Here is a 17,461-nt window from a genome sequence, read left to right as displayed (position 1 = left end):
TGGAGCAATACACAGTACAAGTGCAGCATTGAGCTTCTTGAGTCTGTTCAGTAAGGAGCATTTTGATTGGATTAAAGGTCACCATGATTGGCTGAACGGAACATCCTCCTAAAAAAGATATTTATGAATCTTAACCTGTCAGGAAGGTCTCAAAAATACCTCACACAAATTCAAAGCAGTTTTAGCGCGTGTGGCGATTCGCAAATGCAGATTCAATGATCCATAAATACATGTAACGTCATTCATAAATGTGTGGTGGAAATAAATTCTAGAACTTGATATATAGATTTTGTGTAAACATTTTCAATTTATTTAGGTAAGATTCATTTGGGGAAATATTTATGCTTTTACTTATGTTTTGAATTACGAATCATATTTGGTAAATGTAAATTGTGCTGTGCATTTATGAATTTTGTTTTGTAAATGAATTATTTTTGAGGCTGATCTGGCTCCACACAATCAAACAATGTGATGTTTGAAAGATACTGGCTTTAACACCAAGAGAGTTCTTGATTATATAAAAACTGTTTAGTTTAGGCTTAAATGGACAAAATCACACAAAAGTGGGATTTAGCATGGGTTTGGACTTGACAGTTACATTTTTATTGTGTTTTTTATATATATGATACATATGATTACATAATATTATGAAACACTGGATGAATGTAGCAATTATAAAAACAAAAGCACTATATTTTCACTATATTGTCATTTTACGGTACAGGTGGACATCTGTGAAAATATATTGGTTGGTTTTCAGGGCCTTGTTTTCTTATATTCAGAGACTATTGGTTATTTCATTCTGCTTTATTTTTTTTTCAACACTCCAATTTAGATTTTTAAAATTTAATTTACATTTTTTTTAACTAAATTTTATTACATTTTATTTAATTTATTAAAAATTTTCTTTTCTTTTATTTATCATCCAGTAAACATTTATAAAATGTGTTTCATCCACTAAAACTTCTTGGAGGTCCAAAGCCACAGATTACTAAACATCTCAATTTAAAACATTTATTACCATTTTACCATTTTACCCAAGTAAATTTAGCAATTTTAATGTGCAATCTCTCCAACATTTCACAGTATTGTATATGGTTACGTAATTTTAGATGATGCATTCTGTTGCAGGTGAACATCTCATAAAAATGCATTGGTTGGTTTTCACAAGGGCATTGTTTTGCTGTTTTAACAGATTCATAGACTTTGTCAGCCCTGTTACTTAAAAGCTGATGTCTTCATTTTAGAACTTTTTGTTTTTAGCTAGCGAAACAATATTTAACTTTTCTTTTGTGTGCCTCAACTCTAGGTGGAGTCCCGGGACACACTCAACAGCATTGCGTTGAAGTTTGACACGACTCCCAATGAGCTCGTCCAACTCAACAAACTCTTCTCTCGCGCTGTGGTCGCTGGCAAGGTACTGTATGGTGTTTTAATCTTCAGAGCAGATGGTCTTTATGTCCAGCTGAACTCCCTTTCCCAGAGTTTAGTGTAATAAAGGGTAAGGTGACAAAAAATATGGCCCCTCTGAATTTTTAAATGCATTCATAAGTAGCCGATTCATCATGGTGCCTCCACAGTTTAACCTTAATGAGCAGAGATACCGTGATCCTCAGGGTAAGAACTGGGACCATTATAATAAGGAAAAAGTCCTCTGGAAAAAACTGTGGCTTTTGTAGAAGAATATAAGTTCTGTTTGCTCAGTAAATAGCTCCAGTTCACACTCTCTGCTTTCATTTGTTTTGTTGGACATCAAACACATTATACGCCTTGGTTTATGCTTTCCAGGAATTTTTTTTTTTTATGTGTTGTTGTGTGTTTGAGCAATTCATTTAGAGCTATTTTATTCCTACAGTGCACAACAGTTGTTCGTTAAGAGGTGTGAGGAAAGCAGAGAAATATAACCAAGCTTAGGCCAAAGTAGGTGCTATAAAAAGCAAGTCAGTCTTTTGCATAAACTTTTTGATGAGGCATTACAAATATATTAAACTATTGTGTTTATAGCAGCAATATTTTATCATAGGTCAGTGTTTATCCTTTTTTGAGAATTAAAACTTGTAAAAATCTAATTATGTTTTTCTGCTCAAAGGAAAATCTTGCATAGAGACTGTTTCATTCTGCTTAGTCTTCTTTATCATCCCAATATATTATTTAATTTAATTTTTCCAAAAGCTACAGATCTGTCAGTCAGTCAGCCCATTTATAAAAATGTTTCCCTTGCGAGTTCGTAAGTGATAAGATTTTATCTTAAAGAAATTTAGTTCTATTAATTATATTAACTAGATCTTACAGTACCTGAAAATTTGGGATTTTTTAACAATGTAGAATTTATCAATGTAAATTTTAAATATGCAGCTTGGAATCACTGAAATATTTCCCAGAAATATATATGGAAATTTTTTTGCCTGTGTGTCTTGCTCTTTAGGTGCTGTATGTCCCTGATCCGGAATACATCTCCAGTGCGGAGAGCTCTCCCTCACTCAGTCCCATCAGCCCCCTCTCTCCCACCTCTTCAGAGGCTGATTTGCAGAAGGCCACCACAGTAAGTGTCATCTCAATCTTCATCCAAAGCTTCCAGGGGGATCATATATAGCGAGAGAACAGTGTTATTCTTGTCCTTAATCATGTTTTAAATTAAAATATGGGTTTTGGATGCAAAAGTCTGATCATTTTCAGGCGTTACTCAAGCCAGAAGAATTGTGGTTTAATGTGTACAGCATATGCTTTTTGACTCATGAGCATGCATCATTTTCATGAAGCTTTTCATTATGAAGTTTTGAAGTCCAAAAAGTTCTGTAATCTTTTAGCTCATTGTGATGTATAAGCATATTTTTACAAGTTTTGGAACAGGGATGGAGAATTTCAATAATCCATGTAATAAGTTGGGTTTCATTAAGGGCCGTTAAGTATAATATGAAGACTTATTCAGCTCAAAAAACAGCAAGTTATTAAGTTAAACGGCTCAGAACGAGATTTCACACTAATACAATCTATGTCTTAATTTATTCAGTAGACCATGTAAAGTGCAAAAGTGGTTCTCTTTGCATAGCTTGCATTTTTACATTGATTCAGTTATTTTATTTTAACCAGCATTTTAATTTGTAGTCGCTGAGCTGAACTTGTCCCATTAAATTGGGCAAGAGATTCTTATCACTGTCCAAACACCTATACATCCAGACCTGCTTGGATCAATACGTGTGTGTGTGTGTGTGTGTGTGTGTGTGTCTGTGTGTATAAATTTATCTATATATATGTATGTTTTTTTTTTCACAAAATGTTATAAATGATATAAAATCATTATATCCCTTTTTGTCTTATTTTAGAATAATGGGTGTTTTTTTTTGTCTCATTTTGCCTTATTTTTTGGTTTGTCTTTTTTATTTTTATTTATCTTGTCTTATGTTCTTATTTTGTCTCGCATTATTTATTTATTTATTTATTTTAGTTTTGTATCTTGTTTGTTTTTTTGTATCATTTTGTTTTATTTTGCCTTATTTCTTTGTATTGTTTTCTTTGTTTTATTTGCTCTCGTTTTGTTTTATTTGGCCTTATTTTAATTTCTATGTTAGGCTTTTTTCTTTTTCCTCTTTTTTGCTCTTCGTATAGAATACTGTAATGCACAAGTCTACTGTATATATTTGTGTTTGTCTGAAGCTTTAGTCCCCATTTATTATAAATTAATAAAAAAAATAACCATCAAATTCTTCAACATTCCTCCTTTTGTACTCCCTTACATATTTGGAATGTCATAAAGTTGGGTAAATGATAATTGAATTAAAATTTTTGGATGAACTATTTCTTTAGTTTCAAATTGTTTTGTGTCCACAATGGGGTGGCGATGAATTTCCCTTTTGGGTACAGCTGTTACTCTTTATGAAGCCAGAGATTCAAGTAATTGTTGTATTCAAACAAACTGCATTCCTCCCAGCTATGTTTGTCCCTAGTTGGTGATACTGGCTGATATATAAGAAGGAAGAAATCTGTGAAAGATCACCATGACTACTTGTGAGCTCATCCGTCCTTGTGTTTTAAAGGTCTTATTTGTTTCCTGGACTGCAATTTTGAGGTTGCCAAATTGATCGTGTCACCTCTGTTGGATTAGTCTGTGTCCCTGTGTGTAGTTCCAGCTCCATATGGTCATTGATTTACTGGTCATGCTGCCCATTGCCAGAGATTCAGGGGTACGCGCTTGTATTTCCTTATGAGTCATCAATGGATAAAGCATGCACATGCACCCTTGCACACGCTTGTACAAACTTCAGATGTATTCAGGTATCAACATTCATCTCACGAATAAGCATGCACACACATATCCCTGTAATTTTAATAGGCTGGAGTATTGACTTTGTTACAGTATCATCACATTACATAAAAACCAGAACGTTCATGCTTCTCTTATTCATTTCAGCATTTTGATTACATACATACACAGTGGAGTGCATCTAAACTGTACAGTCAGTCACAGCAGCCATACTTTTATATACCTGTCTACGGACTGTAGACATGTCATTTTAATGTGCTGGGAAAAACATGTCATGCAGTTAAGCACAGCTTGGGTTCACCATTTTGCTACATTCTTTTTTGCCTTAATATAACACTACTGTTCATATGTCTGGAGTAATGTTTTTGACAAAGTCTCTTATGCTCACCAAGGTTGCATTTTCATAAAATAAATACAATTGTGGAATATTACTATAATTTAAAATAAAGTTTTTCTATTTTAATATATTTTACAATGTAATTTTTCAGCATCATTGCTCCAGTTTTTAGTGTCACATGATCTTTCAGAAATCATTCGAATATGCCCATTTGGTGGTCAAGAAGTATTATTATTATTATTATCATCATCAAAATTGAAATTGTTGTGTTGCTAAATATTTTTGTGTATGTTTTATGATTTATTTATTTTAATTTTGGACCCTTTGTATAGAACGTTCAAATGAAATATTTGAAATGGAAATCTTTTGTGACATCTTTACTTTCAATTTTGGTCATTTGAATGGATCCTTGGTGAATAATAGTTTTATTTCTTTAAAAAAGTGTTGTACATACATAAAGTAATTCAATAAAATACTTATCCCAAACATTTTAACTACATTTGGCTCAATCTTACAGTAACATTTCATCGAAAATGAAAAAATGAAATTGTGAATAATGAATAGTGTGAATAAATATTTACACTATACTTTTAAACATATCTTTCACATTCCATATAAGAAAAAAGTCATACAGGTTAGAAATAACTTGAGACATAATAACAAAAATGATTTAAAACATGCTAGTCATCACCCATCTGTTGACGTTTACATCCAGGGTGAGCATCTTTTATTTTTTTATATATATGCAGATAGTAGACTAAAATTGTATATCTTATTCTCAGCATCACTTGCTTGATCACTTCCAGTAAACAACCTGGTTTTCTTTGATTAGTATTAAATGAGCATGTGATGTTTGTTTGTCAAGTATAAGGTGTCTCAGTGTGTCTTTGTGTGAGAAGTTGGAATGCATCGAGTGAGGAGTCAACCATGTGGTCAATATCTGGAAATGTGATTTTGCTGTAACTCAAATCCAGGAGTTCCAGCTTGTTCACATTTCAGCTCAGGATTCTGCTGCAATGCATTTTGTAAAGCTGAAAGCAACATTTTATAATCATTAGATTTGTATTGGCGTGTCAGCGCCAAGTTTTAGTGTCATGAGCAGTGACTTTCCTTTTTCTTGTCCTATAATGAGCTCTCACACACACAATTGCTGACAGTATATCAACCTGTGCTGCATCATGTTAGGAAACCTGCCTCGGTCTCCTTGGTTTCCGCCTGTAAGCTTTCTTACAGCAGAGAGCCCTCAAGGGATCTACCTTATGCCTTAATGGGTTGTTATTTCTAAGCCTCCTTGTTATGATGACTGTGTGTGTGTGTGTGTGACCGTGTTTGTGTGTGGGTGTGAGTGTTAGAGGATGTATCATAAGCTCAGGGTTGGGCTGCATTCAGTGTTATGTGGCGAGGGCTACCACAGATTGAGCTGTTTCTCACTCAGACTTCGCCCCAACAGGTTTCAGATGATGTCCGTCGGAGGCACAGCACCCCCGCCCCAGGCCATGGCCCCCCTCGGCCAGCCAGAGTGGTGTCATCCACCTCCGAGGAGGAAGAGGCGCTTACAGAAAAGTTCATTAAAATGAACTGCAAATACATCTCGGATGGCAAGGTGAGTTTCAAGGGAGAGAAATTTCTGTGTAAAAAAAAAACATTAACATTGCTAAATGATTAAATGTAAATATTTTACCTAATTTTCAGATTTATATTTGTGGAATATATCGTTACATTTGGATGGATGAAAATTATGATCACAAAGTCTAAACACATTTTCGCGAATTAGTACAGTCTTTTCTGAGCAATTTCTCATGTAAACCACATTTCCATGCTGATCCTTTATTGTAGTGTCACTGATTTCAGATTTAGCTCAAGAAAAACAAAAACAAAAGCTGTTTGCAGTTCATGTCGATCTCTTCCTGCCTAAGTGGACGTTTTGTGGCCAGAATAATCAATGTACAATAACAAGAATCTGTCTTTGCTGTGTTAATCAAGTCTGACTATGTTAGAGTAGTGTATAGTCCACTGATGTTTCTACCTTGTCTGTTCTTTGTCTTTCAGGGTGTAGTCAGTGGTGTTCTGTTGGTCACCCCAAACAACATCATGTTTGACCCTCATAAGTCAGACCGGCTGGTGCAGGAGCGAGGATGTGAGGAGTACGGGATCATGTGCCCGCTGGAGGAGGTGCAGTCTGCAGCCATGTGCAGGGAAATCACCGACATCAGGGTTCGAGAGCTTGTGCCACCGTAAGTTGCTTGATAGCCTGAAGTACTTAAATTGTTAGTTCATCCTAAAATGAAAATTATGTCATTAATAACTCACCCTCATGTCGTTCCAAACCCGCAAGACCTCCGTTCATCTTCGGAACACAGTTTAAGATATTTTGGATTTAGTCCAAGAGCTTTCTGTCCATAACAAAACATTTTGGACCAAAAAGTATTATCGTGGCTTCAACAAATTCTAACTGACCCTCTGATGTCACATGGACTACTTTGAAGATCTTTTTATCACCTTTCTGGACATGGACAGTATACCGTACACACATTTTCAGTGCAGGGACAGAAAGCTCTTAAACTGTGCTCCGAAGATGAACGGAGGTCTCACGGGTTTGGAATGACATGAGGGTGAGTCATTAATGACATCATTTTCATTTTTGGATGAACTAACCCTTTAAAGGGATAATTTAAACCCAAAATTTACATTTTGTCATTTGCTCACCCTAAAGTTGTTCTAAAAACAACTAAACCCTAGTTGTTCAGAAAGAATAGATTATTTTTTAGAATGTTGGTAACCAAACTGTTGATGGTCCCCCACAGTATAACAAATTAATACTATGGAAGTCAATGCGGACTAGAAACTGTTTGGGTCATCATCTTAACATGGAAATGCATGATTCACATAATTCTTAATCATATGTTGTTTTGTCATCCCAGAGATCTGGAGCTAGAGCCTTCTGTTACTGAGGTGAGCCATCTGAAGAGGGCGCCACGTCTCAATGCAGCCAATGCAGCACACAGAATCCGTGAGACGGGCAACGACAGCACCAGTACGGCCCCTCTCAGCACAGAAGCTTCTCTGTCCGAAGATGTTTTTACAGAGTCCGAACTCTCTCCAGTCCGTGATGATGCCCTCGCAACATATTCAGACGAGCTGCAGCAGATAAAGTCCTCTGGTGCATCTTCGGAATCAGTGCAAACCATCAACCGGTCCACAACAGCCACTGAAGAACCTTCATTGCTCAACAAAAAGGATGTAAAAGAAGCTGTACAAGATGCAGAAACTGAGGGAAGAGGATGGAGGGATATTGGCATCGAACAGAGTCTTAATACTACAGATTTATCCAGTGAGGTGGTGTCTGAGAACGTTCTGGAGAGCAAAAAATGGGACCAGCCTGCGGATGAGGCCAAATCACGCACCACATCTGAGTCGCTTTGTTCAGACACTGTGGCTGTTGAGGATTTTGCAAAAGCCCATGAGACACAAAAGAGCATGGAAGCTCAGACTATGCAAACAACCAATGATATGAAGGAAGGAGAACAAGGGATGGCCAATGACTTCACAGCAGCTAAAGTGATTGGAACAGATGAGGAACAGAGTACAGAGGAAGGTAACCTACTGTTATCACACTTGTTAACATCAACAAATTTCACCTGATTCATCATCAAAACATGAACGTCCAAATTTGTAGGGATGCATATGTATATTTTTATATATATATATAAATAAAAATGTAGTAAAAAAAAGTTAATTTTAACATTGAATATACAATAGTGAATAAAAAGTTCAGGGTCTGTAAGTTTTTTTTTTTTTTTTGAAAAACTGAAAAATGGTCATAGTCATACTCAATGATTTGATAAAAAATACAGTAAAAGTAGTAATATTGTGGAATGTTACAATTTAAATAAATAAATAAGTAGCATCACCATGTGGATGCATCAAGATGCTATTGATGGTGAAAAAACTCATCAGAATTGGGTGGCGAAAGAATCAAAAAAAGAGTCCCATCCATCCATCGTTTCTTTGTAATATTGTGGTTCACTCCGAACTGAAAATAAAAAATGCAAGTCAAATGGATTGGAAATATGTTTCATGTTGACTTTAAGCTTATTTCCCAAGGGTATTGCTTATATAAAAGATATCCAATCCTTGATGACTTAACAGAACATACAAATATATTGAGGTGTCAGCCTACATATGATCCTGTTGTATCACTGATGCAATCTAATAAGGATGTGGCCCTAAAAATAAAACGAAAGCCACATTTTCAGTTAGTCATGTTGGATTGAGTGTAGATCCACAGATTTAATTTGCTTTGTTTATTTATTTTTCTGCAGCACACTAACAACACCAGCTCACTGAGCTCATCAGCTTATTAAGCATGTGTTGCATCCAGCATCCGTACATATGCTAAAATATATATTAGTAGAAATGGGATGCAAGATTCGTGTTTTAATTTTACATGCTGAGATAACTATGAGAAACAGGTGCAGACTTTGTCTTGTTTGTTACCTGTCCCAGTTGTGCCAGGGCCCAAAGGCAAGCAGAAGTCTAATTCGCACAAGTTCCTGTGCCTGCGGGTTGGCAGGGCCATGCGGAAGACCTTTCTTTCCTATGCCAGTGCCTCCATGCAGCAGTACGCCCAAAGAGACAGGAAGCACGAGTACTGGTTCGCCGTTCCTTCTGAGAGGTCAGTGCTACTCTTTAAATGTCTGTTTCCTGTACTGCTAATTCTTACTTCCTTTGATGCTTGCCAAGATCATTTCTTATATGCAAGTTTAGGGACCTGTACAAATACTTTTGGCGCAATGTGTCCTGCATGTTTGTTTTATGGACATAAATGATAAATAATGTTTTTAGTCATTTTAATTTGACTGGATTGAACATTGTTTGATCTTAAAGGTTTAAAAATTACTAAAATATTTTCTCTGCTAAGAATGGCAATCTACAATGACACTTATTTTAAATATATAATAATTTATGTATTTTTTACACTACGATTAAAAAAATTTGGTTTCAGTATGATTTTTTAAAAGAAATTGATACTTTTGATCAGCAAGTATACTTTAAAAGTCTTTACTGTAACTTTTGATCAATATAAAGTAATTTCAAATAAATGCTGTTCTTTTTCACGTTCAATTCATCAAAGAATCCTGAAAAAATTTTATCACTGCTTCTAATGATGTAGTAATGATGCTGAAAATACAGCTTTGTCATCACAGTAATAAATTACATTTTAACATATGAAATATGTTATTTTAAATTGTAATAATATTTCACAATATTACTAACTTGTAATGATTATTTGATCAAATAAATGCAGTGTTGATAAGCATAAGAGAATTTCAAAAACAGTCAAATAAATAACTTACCAACCCTAAACTTTGAAACAAAAGTGTAATATTTTCTTTTTAGAAAATACTACAAAAAGTGTGATAAATGTTTATTTTTATATATATATTTATAAAATGTATTTATTCATTATTATATATGTTTTTTGTATTTAGTTTTGCATTTATATTTTTTCACCTTCTCTCTGATCCTAATAATTAAATAGTTTTTATTTTTTGGCGCTTTATTTGTAAGACACCCATGTAACTGACCTCTTTTCTGATTGGCTGTATAGTGTATACGTTTGACCTCAACCATGAGCGAGCAATTTTTGCAGCTGGGGTTTCAATAAATGGTCTTGGTGGCCCGGGCAGGGAGCTCAGGAAAAGCTACACTGTTTTAAAGGTAGCGTCGCTACTGTAAAGCTACTGAAAAATGTTGTTAAGCTAGTTGCGTCACTACTTGTAACTAGCTACTCTCCAACACTGGTAATCTGTCACAGAATCTGTTACTTCTCTATAATACAGCTTATTGAACCACAGTCAGACAGATTAAGAGATATGTGCATGCTCCATATGTGTGTTTTCATCTGCAAATTGAATTATGAATAGTTTAAGGTTTTTCAACTTTTCCTTTAGCAATAAATCAATGTAATTAGCTAAAACTACATTATTTCTGACAAATGACTGTCTGTAATGTGATTCCATATTTATGAACATGACAGATATTTTAAAATTCGAATACGACATCTGACTGAAAAATTGTTTAGTGATGTGTTAAAAAGCATGATTTCACCCTTTGACAGCTGTTTAGTCTGCTGACATTTCCGCTCAGAGTTGTGATGTTCATGCACAGTGACTTGTTTTGTATTCCTGATTTTTGTGATTTAACTGTGTAATTGAGAGCTCAATAGTCGACAAATGGTTTATGACCTACATCTTGAGCTAATAAACTCACACAAACCGAGTCTGCATTCGTGTCAGGGTGGCATCCATGAAAAAGATGTCTCACTATGTATCAAAGACGTGGTTATGGGAAGGGCAGCACAGATAACTGCTCTACTGTTGTCTGACCCAGTTTGGTGGCCAGTCGCATGATCATTTTGAGCTACGACAATGGTCTACTTTGTAATTTCTGAACCACAAAAGGAACATCAACCATGTTAGTTGGTGCTTGCCTACATGCGTACTTCTCATAGCCTGTAAGCTGTTGCCTAGATCGCATCCAAATCTCTCCATGACCAGGTCATCATGTGTATATATGTGCATCCTAGATTGTACCTGTCTGTATGTGAGAGTTTATGGTTGTACTTCTTTGTAATGAGCTCTCAACCTCAGTGCCATTTGCCAGCAAACCTACAGGACACTGTCAACATGCTGTAATCACCTATTAATTGCTGTTGACATAGACCATTATAAATTGAACAGAGCAATCTTGTCGACGGTTATTGTGGATGATTTAGATGTCAGTATAAAACTGTACCCTGTTTTATATATTTAAATTTTTATACAAAACATTTGTATTATAATGTATGCCATTAAACCGGGTTCTTATACAAGGTAAAATAAATACAACAAATATTACTGGAGTATGTTCTGCAAGAAAATAACATTTGAGTTTTTCTGCTTCAAAAGTTTTATTCATTGTGTTACTTGCAGTTTCTTTGGAATTATTTGTTAAGTTTACTACCAATTTCTGAGTAATAGTTTATTTCTAGTTTTTTTTTTTTTGCAGTGTATTTTCAGAAAATTAAAATCAAAAGCAAAACTACAAATTTAGAAATAATAGAATAGAAATTTCCATGACTTTTCTATAAATGCTTTTTGGATTTAAGATATTTGTCATTTTAACATCTATTATTATCACAGTCTTTAATGCTAAAGAATATTTAGAAGAAATAACAGGATTTAAATGAACTGAACGAGATGGCAATTATTAAGATTATAATATTTCCCCCAACAATTTATTTATTTATTTTTTATTATTATTTAAACATTTCAGGTGTTAATTTCAGAGTTAATGGAAAACCTTTGAACATTTAATTTAAAATAAAATAAAAAAATCTATTCAAATTAAACTAAAATGATAATATAATTAAAATTGTAATTAGTACTGTATTTCCAAACCCGAGAAGGCTATGGAAATCTATGAAATATTTTTTACAAATCATGGAAATGTCTCTGTAGTGACTTATGATGTTGTGGGGTTATGCTTGGTTCCAAAATATCCCAAGTTCTTTGTGAGGCTATTCTCTTTCAATAAATCAGTCTAAAAATCCTTATCTAGTAATTGCACATTACTGGAAAATGTAAGGAAATTCATTGATCATAAGCATGGGAACCCTTTTTGTGATTATAAACAATTTATTATTTGTGCAGAATAAGACAGAGACTTAGTGCACTTTTTAAGTGCATTAATTTCTAAATGAATAAGAAATTAGTGCATTCATTTCTAGAGGGAAAAAAACATAGCATAGCTTTTTTCATTAAATTGAATCGGGGAAAATTTATTATGTATACATTTGATATAAAAATATTTTTAGAACTGTAAAATAAATAAATAAACAAAAACCTATCTGACATGGGCACTGGTGCAGTATTTACTCTAAAGTATTATCTCTTTAGAAAGTAGTAGGATGCCTACGTAAATGAAAAGCTGGACTTGAGTAGCTCCAGTTATATCTTAAGAGTGAATCTTGGCCGTTTTTGTATGTTTGTTTCCTCTAGGTCAGACCACCTGTATGCGTTCTTTGTCCAGTGGACCCCTGATGTGTATGGAGAAGAGTTGGGTGGACTAACGCGAGAGCCTAGGTTTGTAGTGGTTAAAAAGAACCAGGATGCTGAAAGCGGGGAGCATGACAAACCAGTACCTGATATCACATTCAAAGACTGGGAGGTATGAACAACAACCAATGTAAGAGAACAAGCCTTAACCTGCTAGCCAAAAACTAAAAACATAAAGCCTACAATATATATAATGCATTAATGCATTTTGATATTTAAATATAATTGATTATTTTAATGATTTATAATGTGATTTATTTGATTGTCATAAATAGTAATACTTAGGTTAACTCATGCATGTTTTGAATTGAAATGCATGTATTGTTTGCTTTGATAATTATGCTGATGTCTTGTTTGCGATTGTGTTGTCATAGACATGTGATCATGAATATGCTTACGTGATGTTTATGTTCTCTCCTGAACCCATGAGCTTGTTATTCACAGCAGCTCTGGAGCATATGTGTGTCTGTTTCTTTCAGAGTTCATGTCTTCTTCAGCAGCTTCAACCATGTTTATGCACAAACTAACATTTTTGAATGAATGCGTGCTTGTTCCTGTTTCCAGTCATTGTCAATGTCCATGGAATGTCTTGTTGCAGTGTCTTATTTTCATAATGAGATCTTTTTCCTTCAAATGACGTGATGAACTGGTATGTAATGTCCTTCATTGTAATGTGTGTTTGACTTGGCTGCTACCGAATTGAGTGTACATCTGCAAATGGACCCAATCATTTCATCATCCCTCTTAAACCATTAAAAGACTCCAGTGAGCAAGACTGATAAATGTAAATTATGCTTTTTATTGTTTTATAGTCAAGGATAATTACTGTAAACACTCAATGAAGAAGATAAAAAACATTATAGTTAATTGCCCAATAGTTTAGAATTATTTATATCTTCTTGGGATCCAGAAATACATTTTTGTCTATTTGTACAATTGTACATTTAGGTTCTGGTAGAAGAAACCAGTGACCAATGACAATATTAATGTTATATAACAATGAGATACTATTAAGGTAAGATATTAATATATTTGTATTATCTTTAACAATATGTTTCTTATTTGGCAGGCATTTAAATATTTAATGAAACATTTAAAACCCTATAATTTATTTATTTATTTTTCTTGCTTGCTTTTTTGGATCTTTTTAACATTTCTACTGTTATTTTAACCTTTTTATTTTAACAGTTTATTTTTATTTTTTATTTAAAAAAAATTTTTAATTGCTGGCTCTCAAGAAGATTTCTTCTATGCTATATAAATGTTCATGTTTATTTGTAATGTCTTCCAGATAGTTATTTGGCTTTTTATAAAACATGACTCAAGTCCTGCACAGCCTCTTATCTGGGCTGGCCAGAGGGAGGGCCACATGAGTTCATGCTTTTCAGTTTCCCTGCCATCTCATTGGTCCTGCTGGGATATAAACAGCTCAAAGCCTCAGTTCACTTCTAAAAGTGTCTGTATGTTTGTGGGCCTGTGTGGAAACTTAATAGTGGATATACACCTGCATTTCTTGGGGCTTTCTGCAGAAGTAATGTTTTTCTCCAGAAGAATTAAGGAGGGATGTCAGCTGACACCTAAATACAGCTTTGGCCTGGTAAAGAAAAAAAATTAATGTCTGTGTGTGAGTTGTGCTTGAGTGAGCTTGGCATGCACACTGAATAGTGCAGTCACTGCAAGCAGCTGTTGCTTTATAGGCTTGGAAGTTGATGTAATTTAGACATGAGAGTAAATTCTGCAGTCAGTTTTATTTTATTATTATTCTTTTTTTTCTTTTTGTAGTAGTAGCCTAGCATATTTATATTAATAATGCAGTTGAAAACTGTATACAAAACTCAACTTTTTTTTATATTACTCCCTGATTTAGATATGCGGTAGGGAGACAGGACAGCTGACCCACAGCCCCAACTGTTCAGTGCTTCAGCATTGAAAATGCTGTTTAATGTTGTTTGGAGACATGACATGCTGGTCTTGGGAGGTTGTTGCAGATGTATGTGATCTGTCTGAGACAGTGCTGTTTGATCTTGTTAGATTAAGCTGACTGCACTCTCTGATGCAGCTGTCTGTGGAAACACATAGGTCAAGTGGTATTTCAATTAGTCAATTAGTTTTTATTTATTGCAGTTTTTATATTGGTCTTATCATTTAGGTTGCGCAAAAATTAATAAATAAATGACTTGAACTTACTAACATGTCCCTTCCTCCATCTCCAAGTTGATCGGTTTAAGCTGCAGAAGAGCACACCAGATAACTTCTCTCCCCTCACATACTAATTTTTGTATGCCAGGCAGTTTCTCATGCAACATCACTATTCTGTCTGTGCATTAGGTAGTTTCTGTGACTGAGTACTACCGGCGGATAGATGCGCTAAACAGTGAGGACCTGCGCTCGCTCTGCAAACGTCTTCAGGTGCCACATGCTCAACTCCACACGGAAACCATCACAAAGCCCACGACAAGTCTGTTGATCAAGGAGCATTAACTTCTATATTAAACCCAACAATTAGGATACTCTATAAAAGAATCAGAGTGTCAACATATTAATCCGCCCAAATATGTTCTACTATTTGATCTGAATGCATTACAGGCTGTTTTACATAATTTGTTCCTCTTGGTCAGCAGATTGCACTGGTCTTTATGTGGAGTGTGGAATAATATAACTGGCCCTGAGTTGACATACAGCCATTTTTATAGGAAACGACACTTAAAGGCTGATAGAATTTCCTTAATAATACTGAAACTGGATATCTGTTAACTGGCACTTCCATCTGGATGATAGGAAGCTGTCCCCTATAGACCATTTCAGAAGGGTTTGATCAAGTATCTAAAATTTGTTGCATTTGACTGCAGTGCTTGTTCTGACGTACTCTTCAGACAGCAATCATCACACTCTTAAAGTCAACATGAAATTACTATTAACCCTGTTTGCTTTATTAATACACTTACCTGATCTTACTGTGCATGAATCTACACTGCATGTAGTTCCAACTATTTGTTTTGTTTTTAACATTTTAATAAAATTTTAATATTTTGTAATAATTTGCTATATATTATGCTATATTATAGTAATTATACATTTTAGTTTTGGATTAATAAGTCATTCTATATTGACAGCTGCAAGTTATTCCAATTATTTTTTTTAAATTTATGTAATTTTCTAATAATTTACTATAATTTATATTAGAAATAAGTATATTGTAATAAATATATTACATAGTTTTTGCTTGCTGTTTTTATTGTTATTTGTGGTTATATATACATACATACATATATTATAAGAGTAAGAATATGCTCCATTTTGATGTTAACAAGGCAGAGAGTATTAATGTAAATTATGTAGGCATTGTTAGATGGTACATATTGTAGGTACTGCAGTCTAATTGTTATTGCACTTATTTAATACTTGTTTCAAACTTTTATGCATTTTTCCCTTGTCAAATATCATGTTTTAGTCTGAAATGCTTTATACTGCGTAAGTGAAATGGTTTGTAAATGTAATTTCATGTTGACTTTAAAGGAAAAAATATTCCTGAAAGTGTGTTGGTGAGGTCTCACTAACCCTATTCCCTGCAAACATGAAAACAGTGCAAACATCCAAGAGTGTTAGGCTTTTCTGAGCATAAAAAAATAAATAAATAAGTTAACAGCTCTAAATCTGATGTTTGTGGATATTGAATTCTTAACATGTGATCCTTGGATATTTGCCTTGGTTTGCATTGCCGTTGGCAAACTAACCTGTTTTCTTGCTAACCTTTATTCCTGTACTTAACTACCTGTACTTAAAAGCCCTTAGTACGTTTTCCTGCCAGCCAAACCTTCCTGGCCTCCATCCATCCATCTATCCATCTTTCTTTGTCTACATCAGTTGGGTTGTACCGATGTAGAAGCACACATGACCAGATTTAAAGCCAGATTTTTCTGACTGTTAAATGTGTGTCTCTGTAAGCTTCACTCCTCACGTCCTGTATTGTGACTTTCTCCTGTATTGAGCAGTTCTGCTTTTGATGCCCTCTGTGGAGGGGCATGAAACTATTTCAGAGTGTTGCCGATCTTCTCTTACTTTGAGAGTACTGTACGTATACATGGCATATATTTCAGAAGGCTCCGATTATGTTATCTTATATGTCTGATGCCAGTTACCTGGAGTTCAGTCAGAAAAATTGTCATTTGATTGGATAATGCATGAGAGGGCTGGGAGTTATGATAGATAGATAGATAGATAGATAGATAGATAGATAGCTGACAGTAACTATATTGTGATCAATACCATTACAGATATAGATATAACTAATAAATGATACAGATTAAACAAACGATAGATAGAACAAACAATAGGATGAAGAAACGATAGAGAGATTGAACGAATAATCGAAAGAACAAACAAATGAATGGTAGATAGAATGAACGACAGGTAGAAAGAATGAATGAATGCAAGATAGATAGAATGAACAAAAGATCGTTTGAACAACAGATAGAAAGAACAAATGAACGAACAGGAGATGGAACACACTAATGAACAATAGATAGAAAGAACAAAAACATTTGATAGATAGAACAAATGAATGATGGATAGAATGAATAGGTCGAATGAATAAACAGACGATTGTTGGATAGAAGGAATCATTGCTCAAACAAAAGATAGAAGAAACATTAAATAATGAATAAACGATAGAACAATAAATGAAGGAATGATAGAACAAACAATTATGATAAGATTGATAGAACAACAACTCATCCAGATATTTGTGCTCTCAATGTAAGAGAA

General features: G+C 34.3%; 1 protein-coding gene across 2 annotated transcripts in view; it reads left to right on the top strand.

The window, feature by feature from the left end:
• The window catches only part of LOC132104017 (oxidation resistance protein 1-like), a 45,872-nt gene that overhangs the window by 24,755 nt on the left and 3,656 nt on the right, over window positions 1-17,461 (top strand). The window contains exons 5-12 of one of the 2 annotated variants that reach the window (XM_059509174.1): window positions 1,310-1,417; window positions 2,426-2,542; window positions 6,049-6,201; window positions 6,648-6,832; window positions 7,520-8,193; window positions 9,105-9,273; window positions 12,641-12,809; window positions 15,026-15,106. In XM_059509174.1, coding sequence (XP_059365157.1) covers window positions 1,310-1,417; window positions 2,426-2,542; window positions 6,049-6,201; window positions 6,648-6,832; window positions 7,520-8,193; window positions 9,105-9,273; window positions 12,641-12,809; window positions 15,026-15,106 — 1,656 coding nt within the window. The remainder of the gene's footprint in view (window positions 1-1,309; window positions 1,418-2,425; window positions 2,543-6,048; window positions 6,202-6,647; window positions 6,833-7,519; window positions 8,194-9,104; window positions 9,274-12,640; window positions 12,810-15,025; window positions 15,107-17,461) is intronic. The other variant, XM_059509175.1, reaches the window with a different exon arrangement.

The sequence above is a fragment of the Carassius carassius genome, chromosome 25, assembly GCF_963082965.1.
Source record: "Carassius carassius chromosome 25, fCarCar2.1, whole genome shotgun sequence".
NCBI lineage: Eukaryota > Metazoa > Chordata > Actinopteri > Cypriniformes > Cyprinidae > Carassius > Carassius carassius.
This window is presented reverse-complemented; position numbering and strand designations above follow the sequence as displayed.